The sequence below is a fragment of the Homarus americanus genome, unplaced genomic scaffold (assembly GCF_018991925.1).
Source record: "Homarus americanus isolate GMGI-L3 unplaced genomic scaffold, GMGI_Hamer_2.0 scaffold15168, whole genome shotgun sequence".
Classification (NCBI taxonomy): Eukaryota; Metazoa; Arthropoda; class Malacostraca; order Decapoda; family Nephropidae; genus Homarus; species Homarus americanus.
In genome coordinates, this window is record NW_024743621.1 from 40,648 (window position 1) to 61,722 (window position 21,075).

The 21,075-nt window shown below is 45.0% G+C and overlaps 1 protein-coding gene across 1 annotated transcript; it reads left to right on the forward strand.

Moving 5' to 3' along the window:
* Positions 1-539: 539 nt before the first annotated feature.
* LOC121877197 lies at positions 540-920 on the forward strand. Its single transcript, XM_042382811.1, has one exon. The coding sequence runs from the start codon at positions 540-542 to the stop codon at positions 918-920; it is 381 nt and encodes a 126-aa protein (XP_042238745.1).
* The last annotated feature ends 20,155 nt before the right edge of the window (positions 921-21,075 follow it).

The following is a 21,075-nucleotide window of genomic DNA, read 5'->3' on the forward strand; positions in this document are numbered from 1 at the left end:
ATATTGTACTGTAGAAGGTCTAGTTTTTTTATCGAGTTATCTTCCTTAATTAACCTTCATATCATCATTAGGTTAGGTTAGGTTAGGGTGTTTAATCATTGGGTGAAATAAACTGGGTTGCCTAATTTTCAGGTGATCGAAGACGAGCCTTGTAGATGAAGAACCTTGAAACACCGAAAGAAGATAGAGCGATAATTAGTTAGTTAATGGGTTTCTGGAACCACCTTTAACAATTAAGGCTTTATCGTCCCCAAGAGGATGAAGGGAGGGGGAGGAAGAAAGGACACAGGAGCCGAGGAGGAAGAATAAGAAGGGAGAGGGAGTGGAGGTTAAAGGGGAGGCGCAAAAGGAAGAGAAGGGGAGGGGGAGGAGGGGGGTTTAAGTAAGTACGTTGCCACTCCGCCTCTCCAAGAGTTGAGGAGGACTCTGCTTTATATATCTTCGTCACACAACCTCCTGCATGGACACTGAGGTCTCAACACACATACAGACACCTCCTTCATCCATCAGTAAGCTTCAAGACAATAACTATCCTCAACATGTCGACGATGGCAGTTCAAGTCATCACCTTCGTCATCCTCCTGCTGGCGATGACGTGTGAGGAGGTACGAGGTCAAAATTTGAACATCAACTTACAGTCATTGATGCGAGACCTCAACAATCCCGATTTGGTGGAGTTCCAGGTGGCGTGTGTAGCCAATCAGGGACCTTGTGACGAGAGAGGACGTCAGCTGAGCCTGTATATCCCCGTCTTGTTTGAAGGAGGCAGGTGTTTCAGGTGCAGCCGTGAGGAGAACAGGAACCTGAGGGTGTTGGTGTCCATACTCCAGAGACGTTACCCTCGCTGCTGGAACGCTATTATTGCCGTCCGACAGAAGAGTTCTGGACCAAAACCCCAAGCTAGAGGATGTACGCGATAGGTCCTTCATGGGTCCTATACAAGATAATTTTCTGTCTCGTAGGATTTCCAAGTACTGAGTTTACCCTGCTTATTAGGACCCGTAGGATCTCCAGGAAGCAGGATATGCAGGATTTCTCGCGGCTCTACAGAACGTGACTTGTCTTGTGTATCATCGTAGACTCATTTTTATAATACAAATAAATGTGTTAATTATTGAAGGATATTTTTGCTCTTAGATCATTCTGTAGGTGAGTGTGAGTCGGTGTTACCTGGTCAAGGTGTGAGGGACGAGGAGGGAATACCACTGATACCTACACTGACATTACTAGCAGAAAGAAAGGGAGGGAGAGAGAGATGAAGGGTAAGGGCAAAGGGAGGGAGGAGAGAGAGATGGAGAGATAAGAACATAAGAAAATAAGGAGTCTGCAATAGGCCGGTTGGACTGTGCATGGCAGCTCCTGTCGAGAGTTACTACCACTCTCTATCATCCATGAATCTATCTAGCCTCCTTTTGAAACTTTACAGAGTTCCCGCACTTACTACAAAGTTGCTAAGCTTGTTCCACTCGTCCACCACCCTATTTGTGAATCAGCTTCTTCCTATCTCCCTCCTAAACCTAAACTTATCCAACTTGAATCCGTTGCTCCGAGTCCTATCCTGCTCGGATATTATAAGAACTTTATCTATATCCCCTTTATTGATTCCTTTCACCCACTTAAATACTTCTATCATATCTCCCGCACTCTTCGTCTTTCTAGGGAATGCAAGTTAAGTTTCTTTAACCTATCCTGATATGGAAGGTTTCTAAGTCCCGGAATCATTTTGTCATTCTTCGCTGCACCGACTCTAGTGAATTTGATATCCATTCTATAATACTGGGGCCTAGGCCAGCAGTACCCCTAGGTCTCTTTCACAAGTCGACTTCTCTAGGTTGATAATATACAGTATTTGTAAGTACGCTGCACTTGCTGGTGTTGAATTTCATTTGCCATTTTTCAGACCACCCCTGCAGTTTATTTAGATCCTCCTGTAATGCATTTGCATCCTGCCCTGAATTAATTTGCCGCCCTATTTTGGTGTCATTCGCAAACTTGCTTATGTCACTGCTGATCCCAGTATCTAAATCGTTTATGTAGATTATGAACGAGAGTGGGCCTAGTACTGACCCCTGGGGAACCCCAGATGATAAGAGACACAGGATGAATTATGGTATTAGGGAGGAGAGGCGGTGAAGATAATGTTCTCTCTCTCTCTCTCTCTCTCTCTCTCTCTCTCTCTCTCTCTCTCTCTCTCTATGTTACTGTGGTGAGGAAGTGGTGCTGTCATTCCTCTCTTTACATAAGAAAATAAGGAGTCTGCAATAGGCCGGTTGGCCTGTGCATGGCAGCTCCTGTCGAGAGTTACTACTGGAAGAACAAATACTGATAATATATACAGCCTTAACAACATCAACCTAGCAAGTCGACTTGTGAAAGAGACCTAGGGGTACTTGTAAGCCCGGACCTACGGCCTAGAAAACAGTGCGTTAATGTTCGAAATAAGGCAAACAGAGTATTAGGTTTTATATCTAGAAGTGTAAGTAATAAGAGTGTAGAGGTCTTATTGCAACTATTTCTTGCGCTAGTCAGGCCGCACCTCGATTATGCGGTTCAGTTCTGGTGCCCCTATTATAGAATGGATATAAATTCACTAGAGTCGGTGCAGAGAAGAAGGACGAAAATGATTCCGGGACTTAGAAACCTTCCATATCAGGATAGGTTAAAGAAACTTAACTTGCATTCCCTAGAAAGACGAAGAGTGCGGGGAGATATGATAGAAGTATTTAAGCGGGTGAAAGGAATCAATGAAGGGGATATAGATAAAGTTCTTATAATATTCGAGCAGGATAGGACTCGGAGCAACGGATTTAAGTTGGATAAGTTTAGGTTTAGGAGGCAGATAGGAAGAAACTGGTTCACAAATAGGGTGGTGGACGAGTGGAACAAGCTTAGCAACTTTGTAGTACGTGCGGGAACTCTGGAAGGTTTCAAAAGGAGGCTAGATAGATTCATGGATGATAGAGAGTGGTAGTAACTCTCGACAGGAGCTGCCATGCACAGTCCAACCGGCCTATTGCAGACTCCTTATTTTCTTATGTTCTTATATAAACGTCAGTGTTATGCAGGAAACCTTTGATTAAAAAAATTATTGAAATTGCTGAAAGACAAACTAGTACTACTACTACTACTTTGCTGTCAGCCGTTGTTGACAGAGTGATATAAGTTATTAGTGATGTCGCCTTCGTTGGTGAGCTGTGAGGTGGCTGGTAAGGTCGTCTCCCTCTTCCCTCCCTCCCTCTACCTCTCGCCACTCTCTCCCCTCCACCCATGACAGTATGAGTCGCTCGTTGTGTCTGTCTCTAGCCAAATGTCTTCAGCTTAATGCATGATTTTCCTCCTTCTTTTCTTCCCATCCTCCAACTTCTCTCTCTCCCTCTTCTCCACCCTTCATCTTCTCTCCATACTCTCCCTCTAACACCTTTCCTCACTACTCTTCTTTCCTTTCCTTCCCTTCCTTTCACCCACCTTCCTTCCTTCCTTCCTCCTCCCCCCTACACCTTCCTCCTCTCCCTCCAACACCTTTCCTCACTACTCTTCTTTCCCTTTCCTTTCCTTCCTTCCCTTTCCCCTTTACCCACCCTTCCTTCCTTCCTTCCTCCTCCCCACCTACACCCTTCCTCCTCTCCCTCACTCACCCCCCTTCTCTCCTCTCCCTCCAACACCATCTCAACTCTACCCTTCCCTCTCACCTCACCCCCTTGGGAGGTCCCCAGCAGTGCTCGACCACCAGGACGACCCCTCACTCCACGGCGCCCTCCTCACGACCCCCTCCCGTATTTTTGGGTAACACGGACAGAGGATCAGTCGCTGTGACATTGAGGGTTGTCTTGGACCACAGCATCTTCCTACCTCCTCCTCCTTCTGCCCCACTCCTCCTCTCCCTCCTCCTCTCCCTGCTCCCCCCCCCCTCTCCCTCCTCCTCCAACCAGGGACTAAGGGAGCAGGACCCCAAGGGAGGGCTTTACACCACTACACATCCACCCAAGACATGACCTAGTCCTCCTCTTCCTACCCAAGGCTGCCGTCGGTACCTGATGCTGCTGTTGTGACTCTCTCTCTCTCTCTCTCTCTCTCTCTCTCTCTCCTTGATGCTTCGTTACTGCCTGCTATAAAAAACGGGGTATGGGTGGTGAGTCAACATTCAATAACTTTTTACCATGACATCTCTTGGTTTGTTTTGGTTCAATTTGCTCCAAAATTTTATCACGTTGACTTTGGTTCATGTTGATCAAACCTACCAAATGGTGTGTTAATCTACCGATACTAACACGAGCTATTTTGGGGAGACAGACAGACAGACAGACAGACAGACAGACAAACCCCAGTGAAATGTAATACAAAAAGAGGAAGAAGGGAGAGGAGGAGGAGGAGGATGAAGACTACTGTGAGAAACGGAGGGAGAAGGGTGAGTTAGGTAAGGAAGGGAGAGTCAATGAGGGAATGTAAACAGGAATTCGAGAGAAAGAGAGAGGGGTAGGGACAAGAAGTGGGGAACAGACAGTGAAAGAAGTGAGACAGAGAAAGAGAGAGTAAGCTAGAAAGAGAGAGAGAGAAAGACAGAAAGAGAATGCACACTAAAACAAGGATGATACCACGGTGGGGGAGGGAGGTGGGAGAGGAAGGAGAGGGTGAAGGTTGACACATAATGTTCTGGGTCCAAGATGTCGCAAGTTGGGCAGCGACATTACTCGAGGAAGAATAAACTAAATGTCAACGGGAGAGCGAGGCAACACACGCCCAACATGACAATAAATAGACGCAGGGAAGCCAGACATGTTAGGAGGCGACAGTCTCTTGTTTTCCCCGGGGTTTATAGGGTGGAGGAGATAGGCTGGCTGAGTGGCGTCTTTACTGCTGTTAAAACACACACGACCACCTCCCGACCCCTCCTTCCCTCCCGACCCCTCCTTCCCTCCAGTCTCCCTCCCTCCCTCCTCCCATCGTCTTGACCTGACCTGAGTCACCACGACCTGTGATTTATAGAGCTGGATATATATATATATATATATATATATATATATATATGTATATTGGAAAATAACCACAAGGAAAGAAGAAACACAGAAGTTCCCAAGCGCTTTCGTGTAATTCACATCTTCAGGGGTAGTACGGGCTTAGTCTGTGCTTTCACCCTGTGTAGCGCTGAAAGCTATATATATATATATATATATATATATATGTGTGACATTTATAACAGTAATTTATATATAAAATATAGTGTAAAAAAGCCGAGGTGACATTTAGAATTAAGAAAAGGTCTTATATATACTTAGAAATACTGTGACTATAGAAAACGGGTAAAAACATCAAAAGCAAGAAAAATAATTAATATATCACCCCAACCCCACCTTCCCCTCCCCCTCCCCTTCCCCCTCCCCTTCCCTTCCCCCTCCTCCCTCCCCACCTCCCCTCCCCCCTCCTTCCTCCCATAAACAGACTAAATAATAGCGCTCTGCTTAGGTAGCAAAATAAAAAAAGTTCTTAGCAAAAGTTTTTCTCTCCAAAAACTTTTTGCAAATTCAATAAACCTGAGCCTGTCTACCTGATTGGAGCTAAATTGTTTAATGAGGCCGCATAACAGGACCAAATTGTTGAGAAAATTGTTAAGAAGTTACCTGTAGAAACTGTCGGGTGTCAGCGGCCCAAATTTGCTCACTTAAGGGTAAAATTGGTAATAGGTAAACGTCGTGATTGGTGGGGTCAGGGTGGGGTGGGGTGGGGTGCGGTGGGGTGGGGTTAGGGTGGGGTGGGTTAGGGTGGAGTGGGGTGGGGTGGGGTTTTGGGTGGTGAGTCATTATTCCTGGTAAAGTTTTGGTAGTCTGATGGAAGATTCGTCTCTCTCTCTCTCTCTCTATGTATTCTTCAGGTAGACAACACAGGTAGGGGAGGCGGTGGCTGGCTGGGTTCCACGTTCGTCTTGAATTATGGAAGACTTGAGTTCGAGTCCCCGACATAGCCAAGTTCCTGGATCATGTTGAACACCTGTACTGGCTCCTCTCTCTCTCTCTTTTTTACTCTCTCTCTCTCTCTAAGATGTGTGTGTGTATAGTGAGAAGTAGATAGACAGATAGATATATGAAGTGATAGATACATAGAACACAAACAGACAGACGGACAGACAGACAGACAGACACAGACAGACAGACAGACAGGAATCAACAAAGTCTTCCTGTCACCTGGATAATGAGGGCAGGTGAGCATCATGTCGTGAGGTGTAGCAGGCAAGACCTCTACTGCCAATAACTTCGTCATCCCTTCTGCCTCACCACGCCCCACTACCAGCGGCCCTTTGATGCTCTTAATCAGGTGTGCACGTTCTTGGGGGGAGGGCAGGGGGGAGGGAGAGAGGGGGTTGCTGGTGTGTGGTGGTAGGGGTAGGAGGGAGGGAGATGCTGTTTACCTCACCTGTCTAACACAAGGGAAGGAGAGGGAGGGAGGGGAAGAGGGGAGGGGTGAGGGGGGGGGAGGAGAGGGTGAGGAAGGGAGGGAGGGAGGGAGGTGTAATCAGTCTCTCCCTCTGTGCAGAATTGGCGAAATTTTGCGGTTGATTACCTCCCAATCGGGACAAATTGAGTCTTAAGCCTTGTGTCTCCTGTGTGTGTGTGTGTGTGTGTGCGTGCGTGTGCGTGTGTGTGTGTGCGTGCGTGTGCGTGTGCAAAAGAAGACACTATGCACACCACATGATTGCCAGTACAGGTAGAAGGCGAGCGAACACACGCCCCTAAACTCGTATCAGTCAGTCATGTGGAGAACCCACCTGGGGATGTTATTTACTCTATGGCAACTCACTGCATCACGTTACCATGACAACGACTTTTCCCGGATGTAAACAAATCAATCATCATTTTTCCCCAGTATGAGGTTAAGACACTATACATGAGTGTTGACGTGAAGACTAGACACCCTAGCAGCGTAGCTTATTTCACCTTAAGATTAACCTAACCTATCCACCTGGGGTCACCATCCACCGGGGTCATCATCCACCCGGGGTCACTATCCACCTGGGGTCACCATCCACCGCGGTCATCATCCACCCGGGGTCACTATCCACCTGGGGTCACCATCCACCTGGGGTCATCATCCACCCGGGGTCACTATCCACCTGGGGTCACCATCCACCAGGTCCTACGCTTGGCCTCTCCATTATTACCAACCTTCGCTTCACACACAGAATTCTTGAGAAGGATAATGGATGAACGTATGAAAGTCCAATTTTACTGCGACTTCCTGGATGTGGAGCTGTAGTTTTTGGAGAGGGAGGTAGGTTTTGGAGAGGGAGGTAGGTTTTGGAGAGGGAGGTAGGTTTTTGAGAGGGAGGTAGGTTTTTGGGGAGGGAGGTAGTTTTTGGCGACGGGAGGTAGTTTTTGGAGAGGGAGGTAGGTTTAAGGAGTGGCGTAGTTTTGGGAGGGTAGGTTTATGGCGAGGAGGTAGTTTTTGGAGAGGGAGGTAGGTTTTGGAGAGGGAGGTAGGTTTTGGAGAGGGAGGTAGGTTTTTGAGAGGGAGGTAGGTTTTTGGGGAGGGAGGTAGTTTTTGGCGACGGGAGGTAGTTTTTGGAGAGGGAGGTAGGTTTTTGGCGAGGAGAGGTAGTTTTTGGCGAGGGGAGGTAATTTTTGGAGAGGGAGGTAGGTTTTGGAGAGGGAGGTAGGTTTTTGGCGAGGGAGTGTGCTTTTGGAGGGAGGTAGTTTTTGAGAGGGAGGCTTGGCGAGGGGAGGTAGTTTTTGGAGAGGGAGGTAGGTTTTGGCGAGAGAGGTAGTTTTTGGCGAGGGGAGGTAATTTTTGGAGAGGGAGGTAGGTTTATGGCGAGGAGAGGTAGTTTTTGGCGAGGGGAGGTAGTTTTTGGAGAGGGAGGTAGTTTTTGGAGAGGGAGGTAGGTTTTTGGGGAGGAGAGGTAGGTTTTGGGGAGGGAGGTAGTTTTTGGCAAGGGAAGGTAGTTGGCGAGGGAAGGTAGTTGGCGAGATAGACGGTAGTTGGCGAGGTAGACGGTAGTTATCTTCCTGTCTTCCTCTTGTTATATTTCTTTTCTCTTAATGTCTGTCTGTCTGTCTGTCTGTCTGTCTGTCTGTCTGTCTGTCTGTCTGTCTGTCTGTCTGTCCCCGTACATGTCCTGGCCGTGCGGACTTGATATATACAATTCACATCACGTGGACTGATTTACCTTGTTAATTAACCGCTCAGGTAGGCGTTAATGGGTGACCATTTTTTTGTAATTAAGGAAGACGTAAATACCATTAAACTCAATGACATTTCCTTCCTAATTGACAGAGAATCATTTAGGTGTTAGGATTAAGAATTGATAATTAATTGTTTATGGTGTTGGAAAGGTGAAAGATTATTGCTGGAAATGTTGGAAGTTTGGTGTGACAATAGTGGTGGTAGTGGTGGTAGTGGTAGTAGTGGTGGTAGTGGTGGCAGTGGTGGTAGTTTGAGACAACAATGGTGGTATTTATACTAGAAATGTGAATATAATGCTGGAAGCCCGAGGAACACCATCTTCATGGGCTGGAAAATTGCTGTTCATTGTCCTGGAAACCTAGAATACCCCTGTTAGTTGTCCTGGAAGCCTGGAACACCTCTATTGGTAGACTTGGAAGGCTAGAACATCTCCATTGGTTGTTCTGGAAAGCTGGAACTCCCCTGTTGACTTTCTATAATGGCTGGAACGCCTCTGTTGGCTGTTCATAGATGCTTGAAAGATCCTGTTGGCTGTGCTGGAAGCCTGGAACACCCTCGTTGGCGGTCCAGGAAGGCTGATGCGCGCGCTGGATGTAATTCTTCGGAAAATGAAGATAAAATTGGCTGGAAGCGGAGCATCAGCGGCGTTAAGGTGGTTGCGTCAGGCTATGTAAATGAGGGTGAGGGGTGGAGGGTCTGGGGCAGGGCGGAGGATCAGGGGTGAGGGGTGGGGAGGGGTGGGGGGTCGAAGTTGGAGTCGTCGGGAGGTGGTGGGTGGGGGGAGGGAGGGGGGCGTCCAGACCTGTCATTTCGACTGTGCTGGAAGACTGAAGACAACATCCAAATTTGCAGCCATTAGCCAGCTGTGAGAGAGAGAGAGAGAGAGAGAGGCGAACAAGGTGTGTGTGTGTAAAGGTGTATTTCGTGAGTATAAGGGCGAGGAAACAGGAAAACAAAAGCATTCCACCTTCAGAAAAATACAGTCAGTCAGTCAGTTAACCAATAGTAAACAATAATTAAAACCACTGATTAACATTATTATAGTTACAGCTACACACAATAGATGGCGCTGATGTGACGTGTATAAAGAAGTACTTGGCAACTGTTTACCCCCCGAGCCTTAACACTAAAGTAACTTTCTCTTGTTGGTATAAATCAACCACTACTACCACCCTATCATAACACTACCACCACTACCATTACCAGTGCTACTACCACCACCACTTTTACCACCACTACTAACACTACCACCACTACCACCGCCACTACCACCACCACTTTTACCACCACTACTAACACTACCACCACTACCATTACCAGTGCTACTACCACCACCACTTTTACCACCACTACTAACACTACGACCACTACCACCACTACTACCATCAAATAGTTGGAGTGAAAAGACCTTTGATGTCTTCAGTTTAATTTTAGTGTCTTCCTATTCCCTCCTACAATACCACACTGTTTACTCTCGTGTCTGTCTGTCTGTCTGTCTCTGTCTGTGTCTGTCTGTCTGTCTGTGTCTCTACTTTGATTGTAACATTTATTAGACTTAGGTAAAGGAACGTGTATGTGTGTGTGATTTTTCTTTTGTTCTTTCTTCCATATCAGTTGTCCTTCACATGGGGTGTTTTAACTCGGTTTTTTTTCTTCGTGTTTTTCGTTTTCTTCGTTTTTTCTCGTTTTATTTCGTTTTTTTTTAGTTTTGTTCTCTTTTTTACTTATCATCGTGAATCTCAAGCATTAGAAACCACGACTATAATTGTAATGATCAAACAACAACAACAACAACAACAACAACAGCAACAACAACAACAACAACAATAATAATAATAATAATAATAATAATAATAATAATAATAATAATAATAATAATAATAACAATAGCAACAACAACCAAAACAGCTTCATACAACAACAACAACAACAACAACAACAACAACAAACACATACACAGCACGACCACTTCCCTCACACAAACTGACCATCAAACAACACTAAAACAAGTAAACAACTACAATAATGAAAGTAACCAGAAGGAGGGGAGAGGAGGAAGGGAGGAGGAGGAGGAAGGGAGGAAAGGAAGAGGTGGTGGATGAAGGGGAAAAGAGAGAAAAAGAGAGCAGAAAGTGAAAGAAGGGAAGAGAGAGGAGAGGAAGTTGAGGAAGACTAGTGAAGAAGGGGAGAGAGAGGAAAGGAGGAGGAGGATTAGGGAAGGAAGGGAGAGGATGGGTGGAAGACGGAAGGAGGAGAGAGGAGAGGCTGTCATTCTCCTCTTCCTCCTCTTCCGCCACCATTTTTCCTCCTCCCCCTCCCCCCTCCTTCTCCTTCTCCTCTCCTCTACCACAATTATCTTCCTTCTCCTCCTTTTCTTCCTCTTCCTCCTCTTCTTCCTCTTCCTCCTCTTCTTCCTCCTCCTCCTTCTCCTCCTCTTCCTCTTCCTCCCCCTCCTCTCCTCTACCACCATTATATTCTTCCTCCTCCTCCTCCTCCTCTTCCTCCTCCTCCTCTTCATCATCCTCCTCCTCCTGTTCCTCTTCATCCTCCTCCTCCTCCTCTTCATCCTCCTCCTCCTCCTCCTCCTCCTATTTCCTGGGGCTCGGCGGCCTACACTCATATATCCTTCTTTACAATCATTCTCACTGGACACCTCCTGAGGGTGTCCAGGATGTCCAAGTATCTCCTGAAGTCCTTTTGTCGAGCGATTATGGGACTACCTGATATAATATGGGACACTGGCATATTATGGGACATCCTGATATATTTTGGGACATTGTGGTATATTATGGGACACTGTGGTATATTACTGGACACTCTGGTATATTTTGGGACACTGTGGTATATTATGGGACACTCTGGTATATTATTGGACACCCTGGCACATTGTGGGACACCTTTAGCACAGTCCGGTAACACGTAGGACACCTTGATTACATATGGGACACCTTGAAAACACATGGGACGCCCTAGCAACACGTGGGACACCCTATCAACATGTGGGACACCCTAGCAATACGTGGGACATCCCTGTGACTTTTGAGACATCTTTAGGACATTCTGGAGGCAAGGGACGTTATAGGACACCCAGGAAGTTAGGAATGAGAAGAGATAAAGACGATGGCACCATAAAGAAGGAGGAAGAATGTAAGAGAAGGAAATATAAGATAAATCAAGGAGATAGAGAAGGACCAACAACAAGGTGAGGTGAAGGAAGGAAGGAGGGGATAGAGGTGAGGTGAAGGATGGAGGAAAGGGGGGATAGAGTTGAGGTGAAGGAAGGAAGGAGGAGGGGATACAAGGGCGGTGGAGGAAGGAGAAGGGGGATACAGGTGAGATGAAAGAAGGAAGGAAGGAAGGAAGGGAGGGAGGGAGGGAGGGAATAGAGGCAATGTTGACTCAATACAGTTCATTATAGCATCTTGCAGTCCAGGATAGTATTGCAGCATGAAATATTACAGTTATAGTACAGTACAATAGAAAGGTGTGTTGTAGTGATGGTTGTGGTGGTACGTGGTGGTGATAGTACAGGTGGTAGTGGTAGTACAGGTGGTGGTACAGGTGGCACAGGTGGTGGTACAGGTGGCACAGGTGGTGAGAGAGAGTGTCAACATCACTCATACATCAAAATAACAATAGTATGATAAATGTATATATTTAGACAGACAGGTGAGAGAGGCAACAGGTGAATCACAACCATTAATTAATAAGGTAAATACAGGTGAACACACTCCACAATACCCACTGAAGGGATCAATCACCGTCATCAGAGGGTTAAATTATCGTCATTAAAGGGTTAAATCATCGTCACCATGGGGTAAAATGATCTTCATCAAAGGGTTAAGGGTTGTCTGCTTTTTATAGTAAGGTGGTGAGGGGGAGTGGACAGGGAGGTAAGTCAGAGGAACGTGAATAGATGAAGGTGAACAGTGCCCAAGAATACACCCAGTATCCAAACTAGGGAATGGTCAATAATTTACTGTGTTATATCAACCTGTGCTAGGTGTGTGTGTGTGTGTGTGTGTGTGTGTGTGTGTGTGTGTGTGTGTGTCAGAAGAGTTCATAATCACTCTGGAGGTCTCCTGTGAACCCCTGAACTTCGGCAGTGTTGAAATATTCAGGTGTGTAGGAGAGGTGTGTTTTCCCCCTCAACACACCTGTATTTTTGTACACCTGTAAAGATCAGTTCACGTGTTTTAAGTTTTGCCATGACACTTGTGGTTTTAAAAGTCCATCATGGTTTTTAAATATCATCAAACATGGTGCTATTGGGATATAACTTCTTAAATATTTATCCAAACTTCACTAAATTCGTAAATAAACAGTACCCAAAATGCCCTAGTTCACTCATCTGTGAAATGGTACTTTACTTGACAATTGGGGAAGTGAAGGTGGTTGAGTGCAGTGTCGACCATACTACTAACATGAGTATCAAGTAGACTGTGTTTTATAATTTTGTTTTTTATTTTTCCCGCTAAAATTGCGATCAGCTGTGAATGTCAACAAACCAGATGAGATGAATATGTTTTCCGTGTTATCATCTCCAGCTGTTAGTAGAAACCTGTATAGAAGCTGCAGTATAAATAAACCTGCAGCCATAGAGACCACTTGTTGTAGCCAATACCGGGAAATACACAGAGTTTGGGACTTCATTACAGATCATCTATTTGCATACTAAGAGCTTCTTCACCGCACGCTGAACATGAGTGATGTAGTGGCCCTTTCTGGGTTCTTGTCCGTTAATGTTGTAATGAATATGTATATCTGATAGTGCCTTCGTGTGTGGATATGTGTATGTGTGTGCGTATGGATATGTAAGCTTATATCGCAAAGATAAATGAAAATGGAAATTATTTAAGAAAATGGAGACTTAATAATAGTTGAAGGGGAAACTATGTTGTATCTACACCAATGAGGGAGAAGAAGAAAGGAGGGAGGGAGAGAGGGGGAAATTTTGACATTGTAGCAGTGATGTCTTCCCTCCTTCTTCCTCCTTCCCCTCCTCCTCTCATCTTCCTCTTCCAGTTCATGATTTACGGCTCAGCCCACCAACGTCTCCAATACTCTTCTCAAATTGGCTATCTCCCGATTTCATCAATTATCCTTTATTACATTGTTTGGTCTTTGTTGTGGTGGGTGGTGGAGACAGCCTCGACCTCTCACGATGGCTGTGACGTATCAGTCCACTTACCTGTCTGAGGCCTCGACCACACCGGCCAATCACAGTCGTGTTTGTCACCGTGAGAACAAACCTGATTGGCTTTGTCTCCTCTTAAGATCTTGGCCAATTTTTCAATCTTATTTTTACTTCCCAGGATGGAGGTCCTAGTGGTTACTTCACCAATAACAATAATCCAGATAATTGATAAAATCCTCTAATCCTAATGTCTCCTGAATTTGGATTAGGATTGATGGTAATTGGTGTTATGTAATGTAGATTAGATTTGGTTTTAATTGAGGTTTGTTTGAGGTTGGTTAATCATGACGTAGGTTGTGGGTTTTGGTGGTGATCGTCCTGGGGTTCGAAGGCCACACTAGGAATCGAATCGACCAATCACAGACACGTAATTCAGTTGACCAATCGTGTGATAGTTTCTCTCACCTCCTCCATGGAACAAATTTACGTGACCTGACCTGACCTAATCTTACCTTACCTAACCTAACGTGACCCTACAGCCTACACTAACCTAACCAACCCTTAACATTAACTAAATCCACCAACTACAATAACATAGCTGAACCTAACTTAAACTAACCTAATCCTTTTTAACACAATCGAACCTAATTTAGCTAATCGAGGTGGTGGTGAACGGGGGGGCGTGGGTGAGTGTAGGCGTGGAGGTGTGTGGGCGTGTTGGACGTTGGACCCAGCAAGGATATCTGACGAAGGTCCATGATACTGCACCCCCGTCCGTCACCACGCCCCTTTCCACGCCTCGTCCCACGCCCCTTTCCACGCCTCGTCCCACGCCCCCTTTCCACGCCTCGTCCACGCCCTTTCCGCCTCGTCCCCGCCCCCTCCACGCCTCGTCCCACGCCCCTTTCCACGCCTCGTCCCGCCCCTTTCCACGCCTCGTCCCGCCCCCTTTCCACGCCCCTCGTCCCACGCCCCTTTCCACGCCTCGTCCACGCCCCTTTCCACGCCTCGTCCACGCCTCGTCCCACGCCCCTTTCCACGCCTCTTCCCACGCCCCCTCCACGCCTATCCATCGATGAGATCCTCTACCCTCCACCTTTTACCTATCCTTCTCCTCCTCTCCGTTTACCTCCTTCATTTACTATTTTTTCTTGTAAACACACACACACACACACACACACACGCACACACACGCACACACGCGCACACACACACACACATTAAAATAAGACCCTCAATAACTAAGTCTTGTTCTCACACGAAGACAAGAAAGACCCACTACTGTTTACCGTCTTAGTGATAAATATTGTCTTCTGTTTACTCTTTATTTCTGTTTCCTGTTTCTTTCTGTTTTCTTTTTTTCTGTTTACCGATTCTTGTTTCTTCCTAAGATTAATAGGAATATTTTTAACCATACTCTCTCTCTCTCTCTCTCTCTCTCTCTTTTCGTTATTTCTTTTCCCTTTCTACCTCCTCCTCCTCCCCTTGTATGTGGGAATATTGATGTCCTTTTCTTTATTTGGCAGGTGACCGTGTAGGGAACAGGTGCAGGGGGTGTGAGGAAAAGGTAGAGAGAGGGGAGGAGAGGTGGAGAGGAGAGGGAGGAGAGAGTGGAGAGGGGTGGAGAGGCAGAGGAGAGGGGGAGGTAAAAAGGGAGATTTCACCTGTGTCTGGCCCACACGCTCATGTTGATGGTTTATGTACAGGTGTGTGTGTGTGTGTGTGTGTGTGTGTGTGTGTGTGTGTGTGTGTGTGTGTGTGTGTGCGTTTTAGGTTAAGTTAGGTTAGCGTTAGGTTAGGTTATGTTAAATTAGGTTAGTTTAGGTTAGATTAGATTAAGTAGTAGGTAGGGCAATCGTTGGGCAATGATGAATGGCATTTTGGGCAAGAGATGGGCAGTAAAGGCATTTCAAATTAAGACTTATTTTACCTTTACATTCAGACTTTACATTACCTTTCAATAATAAGACTTCACCAACTTTCCTTTAGAGACTTTATACCTAAACTTTCCCCCAAAATGCTAATACCCCCCTCAAAAGACTTTAAAACCTTCTCCTTACTTTCTACCACCATATTTTAAGACTTTACCTTTCTACGTTCAACATAACCTCATCTAATCCTTCCATACGATGCTGTCAATAGCCACTTAACGACCCAACTAAGTGGTATCGTTGGGAACAAGCGCTTTCAGGAGACTTTAAAATGGTGTTGAGAAGACCTGGAAAAATTAGGGTAAAGGAGCCATAATTCTGGTTTAATTAATGAGTAAAATTGTCCCTCCAAAAATTATTACTTTTTTAATACATGAAGGTACGATACTGTGTGTGTGTGTGTGTGTGTGTGTGTGTGTGTGTGTGTGTGTGTGTGTGTGTGTGTGCTAGTGACTCTTAAAGACAAGGGGGGAGTATGGTAACTACTCGGTCGCGTCATCATTATAATGGAAATTGGTTCATCATCCTTATATAAGAAATCCATCATTCATAATTAATCCATCACTTATTTAATAGTAAATCCATTATCCTAACAGTAGATCTAATAGCAGTATCATCCTTCTAGTACAAATCCACTTTTATATCATCCATCATCCTTAAGTCAGCTTGAAGGTAATCCCGCTGCCAGACGTATTTGTTATTATCAACGTTGTTAAACATGTCGTACGGGACATTTTTTTTTTCTTCTTTTAACCCAAGTCATTCGTTCTCTTTTGCCTCGGTGTTCGTGTGAGTTTCCGGACGGGTTCATATCTCTGTGCCTCTCTCATAAGATCTCGTTTAGTCTCGCATTTGCAATGGAAATGTAACAAAAAGTTTTTATGAAGTCTTGAAAAAGTTGGGGCGACCGCTGCTTTTATGACGCGTGCAGGGTTTTTGTCTGCCGCGAAAAATGCCTCCTATCTCTCCCTCTCCCCTCTCTCTCTCTCTCTCTCTCTCTCTCTCTCCCTCTCTCTCTCTCTCTCTCCCTCTCCCTCTCCCCCTCCCCCCTCTCTCTCTCTCTCTCTCTCTCTCTCTCTCTCTTCCTCTTCCTCTTCCTCTTACCCTGAGTTTATGCCCGGAACACAGTGGTGAGGTGGGTCTCTTTTGCTGTCTCTCTGTATGTACCTGTATATCGTTCTCTCTCATCCCCCACCTCTCTCTCTCTCTCTCTCTCTGCTGTTTAATGGCTCTTATCTCTCTATCTCTCTCGTCTCTTTGTATTTGAGATTATTTAAAAATCTTTGTTTTATCTGTGTGTGTGTGTGTGCGTGCGTCCGTCCGTCCGTCCGTCCGTCACTGTCTGTTCCTTATGCATTTCCACAGTTTTGAAGACCGCTGAAATTTTGGTAGGGAGGTGCGGGTGTCCTAAGAAATCTTTATGTCCTTGGCAACTTCATTAATTACCATTCACGTAAGCAACAACAGCCATCAGTCAACTTACCACACACCTTTGTTTACTTGTTTAAGCTTTTGTTTACCTCCACCAAATCAACAAACTTCCCATCCACTCACCTATCTTCGTCTACATGTTTACACCTTACTATTGTTACCTCACAACACATCGTCCTGGGTGCTAGACCATCTGTTACGCCTGTTGTTTTAGGAGGAAGATCTTGCACACAATTTATCGAGGTATGAATGGCTTCTGTGACGATATATAGAGACACTTGTAGTCGTGAAAAACTTTGTCTCGTAAATTCTAGTTTTTTTTTCTTCTTCTCTTCTCCGTTGATGTGATTATTTCTGTGCTCTTTGTGTTAAGTAATGTTTATAGCGGGTTAAGTAATGTTTATAGTGGGTTAAGTAATGTTTATAGAGGGTTAAGTAATGTTTATAGCGGGTTCAGTAATGTTTATAGCGGATTAAGTAATGTTTATAGAGGGTTAAGTAATGTTTATAGCGGGTTAAGTAATGTTTATAGAGTGTTAAGTAATGTTTATAGCTGGTTAAGTAATGTTTATAGAGGGTTAAGTAATGTTTATAGCGGGTTAAGTAATGTTTATAGAGGGTTAAGTAATGTTTATAGCGGGTTAATTAATGTTTATAGAGAGTTAAGTAATGTCTATAGCGTACTAAGTGATGTTTATAGCGTATTAAGTGCTGTATATACCGTATTAAGTGATGTTTATATATTAATTGACGTATATAGGTACTTAGGTAATGTATATTCCTTCTAAATTGGTGTATATATTCTCCTAACTGATGTATATACCTTCCTAAGTAATGTCTATATCCTCGAAAGTGATGTTTATAGCTATTTAACTAATTTATATACTTTTATAACTAATATATATATATATACCGTATGTTCTTCAGTGATGTCAATAACCCTGGGTGAATACTGTGCTAGCTGGGTGAGGGAGGGAAGGAGGGAGAGAGAGGGAGATATTGATGGATAAGTGGATAGTTGGATAGATGAATAGGGAGAGGAAAGAGAGAAGAGAAAGAGAGAAGTGAAAGAGAGAAGTGAAAGAGGGTGTGTTGTGTATGTATGTGTGTGTGTGTGTGTGTGTGTGTGAACTTACTGGTGGGACACACATACACACACACACATACAGTTAGATAGATGGATAGAGAGACGAATAAATGGATTAATGGATGGATGGATAAAGAGAAAGAGGATAAAATAGATACAGAGAGTATTACACTCCCACGTTATACACATCACATTTAACAAGTAATTTGCATAACACATACCTTGCTGGCTCCGAAATATATACACACACTGACTGAATTATGTCAGAGTGCATGAAAGATACCAGTTTATGGAGCAGGTTAGTCGCTGTAGAAGTGACGAAATAGATTAGTTTAAAAATATATCTTAAACCGTTTTGTTATTAATGAAATATTAAATAAATAAGTGTGAATGATATATATATATGGAATAAATTAGTTTGAAATTGATGGTAGATATTGCTAGAGTTGAGGAATTATATTGTGTTGAAAGTAGAGGAAAAATCGTGTTAAAATTGATAAAGTGAAGAGAGCTAAGAAATGGGTATCAACCCCCTCACTACCTCCAAGAGATACAAGCCTCTACAGTGATATAAATACATTGAATTATCTCCCTCCATCCCATTCCCTCCTTCCCCTTCCCTCCATTCCCTCCTTCCCCTTCCCTCCATCCCATTCCCTCCACCCCTTCCCTCCATCCCATTCCCTCCCACCCCTTCCTCCATCCCATTCCTCCTTCCTTCCCATCCATTCCTCCTTCCCTTCCTCCATTCTCTCCTTCACCCCTGCCTCTCTCTCTTTCCTCCTCTCCCACCTACCCCCCCTCTCTGTCACTCACACACGAAACACAGACACACAGACAGACAGACAGACAGACACACAGACAGACAGACAGACAGACACAAGTCATCCTAGCTGACAGGAATATGTGCCCGAACAAATGGCTGATGAAGGAACGGAGGTCTAAGGGCGTCTAAGGGCTGGAGACTAAGGGCTGAGGATTGGTGGGGGCTTGTGGGATCTGGTGGAGGTTATTGGGGTCTGGTGAGGGCTATTGGGGTCTGGTATGGGCTGGAGGGGACTGGTGAGGCTGGAGGGGACTGGTGAGGGCTATTGGGGTCTGGTATGGGCTGGAGGGGACTGGTGAGGCTGGAGGGGACTGGTGAGGGCTATTGGGGTCTGGTATGGGCTGGAAGGGGCTGGAGGGGACTGGTGGGGGTTGCTTTTATAGTGCACACATTGACTCCTAGGCTTTTAAAGAGACGATTTAGCCATGGCCATATCTTCTGAGGCGATGACAGCAAAAATTTCCGATTCCCGATTCTCATTCCCATAATTCCCAATTCCAACCTTTTGGTTAAATGTGGCTTCGGTATAGCATAATGCAGTAAGTGGATTATTTCATTTTTATTATCGTTTTTGCCCATTATGTCCGATTCTCAATTTCCCGATTACTGATTCCTGATTCCCATTCCTACTATAAAATATTCTTTCCTTCTGGTTTAAGTTAACTTCTATATAATGCAATGGCCGTGGTATTATAAATTATATAATATATAAATGTACTGGAATATTTTATAAATTTTCTTTTCAAAGTTATTGTTAGAAAAAATTTATTAGCTGTAAAAATTAAAGAACAAAATTTAATAAACTTATTCTGCAAACTACTCTTATAAGACGTCTCAAAGGCTTAAATTCCCTGTTGAAGATATATGGAGGTTCGACCTTACGGGATGGGTGTCCAATCCTGGCGAGAGTGGTCGAGGACGTGTAGCCGGGTGATGGCGGTTTCTAATTGGTCAGGAGGTCCAACACGGGTAGTGGGTTACTCTCGCCTTAACCCTCAGCTGATTAATGTTGTGTTAGTGTTGGCGGGAACTAATGCTGTAGCCCGTACGAGGAAGGGGGGAGATAGGGAGGGAGAAAGGAGGAGAGGGTAGGGGTAGGAAGGGAAAGAGAGTGAGGGGAAAGGGAGAAGAAGAGAGGGAGAGAGATTGAGGAGAAACAACGGGAGAAGCAGAGAAGGAGGGGAGAGTTGATGATCCATTTCCACTGACTCTCCCTTTTTGTCGTGTTTTTTGTTGAAGGTGTAGATGATAAGGGAGGAATCAATGAAGCCGACCGTGTGTTTATCGCCTCTCTGACTCGTCGTAATGAATATCTGCAGCTAAGTTATAAAGACGACCTTCTTGATGTTGAAAATTACAGGGAAGGATGGGTGGGGGGGAGAAAGAAGGGATGATTATGTGAAGGAGAGTAAGAAATGACGTAGGTAAAGGAAGGGTTAAAGGGAGGGAGGGAGGAGGAGCTTGGAGGACAAATTAGGTAGAGGGAAAGTGATGGAGGGAGGGAGAAGGGAGAGGACATAGAGGGTAAAGGGAGGGAGCGTTGGGGAGAGGGAGGGAGGGAGGGAAGGAGGGAGGGAACAGAGAAGGATTCAGTACAGTAACGAAGGAACCAACAAGGCCATCAACATAAAATCTATATTAACCGCGTCCCTTTTACTGATTTCCCGATTAAATAACACACCCGATTATCACAACCCCATCCCGATTATGACATCGATTTTGACATCCTACTTATCAAAACATCCCCATTAAACGATGACCCAATTTACACATCATTGAAACTACACAGACGCCGTCCCTATTACACACACTGTCCCTATTTTTATACACTGAGATCCGATTACACGACGACCTAAATACACCACCACCTACCTACCTCTTCCACCGACCCAATTACCACCCGATATATTCAGTCACCCGATTACAGGACGGCCCCAAATACACGCTGCGTCCCGATTACACACCACCGGGCTGGAAATTAGTCTTTGTGTCTAGTTTAATTACAAGATGGTGGGTTGCCTGCCTCTGTCGGCGGCCCTTCATTTTTAACGCTGGTATCTGGGTTGTGGTGGACGTTATTACCTTCAGTCGGCCGAGGGTGACGCCGACAGACCGAAGGATTGACCGACAGGCTAAGGGTGACACCGATAGACTCTCTCGCGCTCTCTGTCTCTCTTTCTCTCTCTCTCTTTCTCTCTCTCTCTCTCTCTCTCTCTCTCTCTCTGTTTTTAACACCAGGGTGCCATAAATCTTCCTGACTAATCTCTTTTCTCTCTTCTTCTTCTCCTCTAAAGCTTCATATTTATGTCCACTTATCGTCTTAGTTCTCTCTCTCTCTCTCTCTCTCTCTCTCTCTCTCTCTCTCTCTCTCTCTCTCTCTCTCTCTCTCTCTCTCTCTCTCTCTCTCTCTCTCTCTCTCTCTCTCTCTCTCTCTCTCTCTCTCTCAAAATGACAATAATCCTTAATTAATACACAAAATAACAGTTAACTT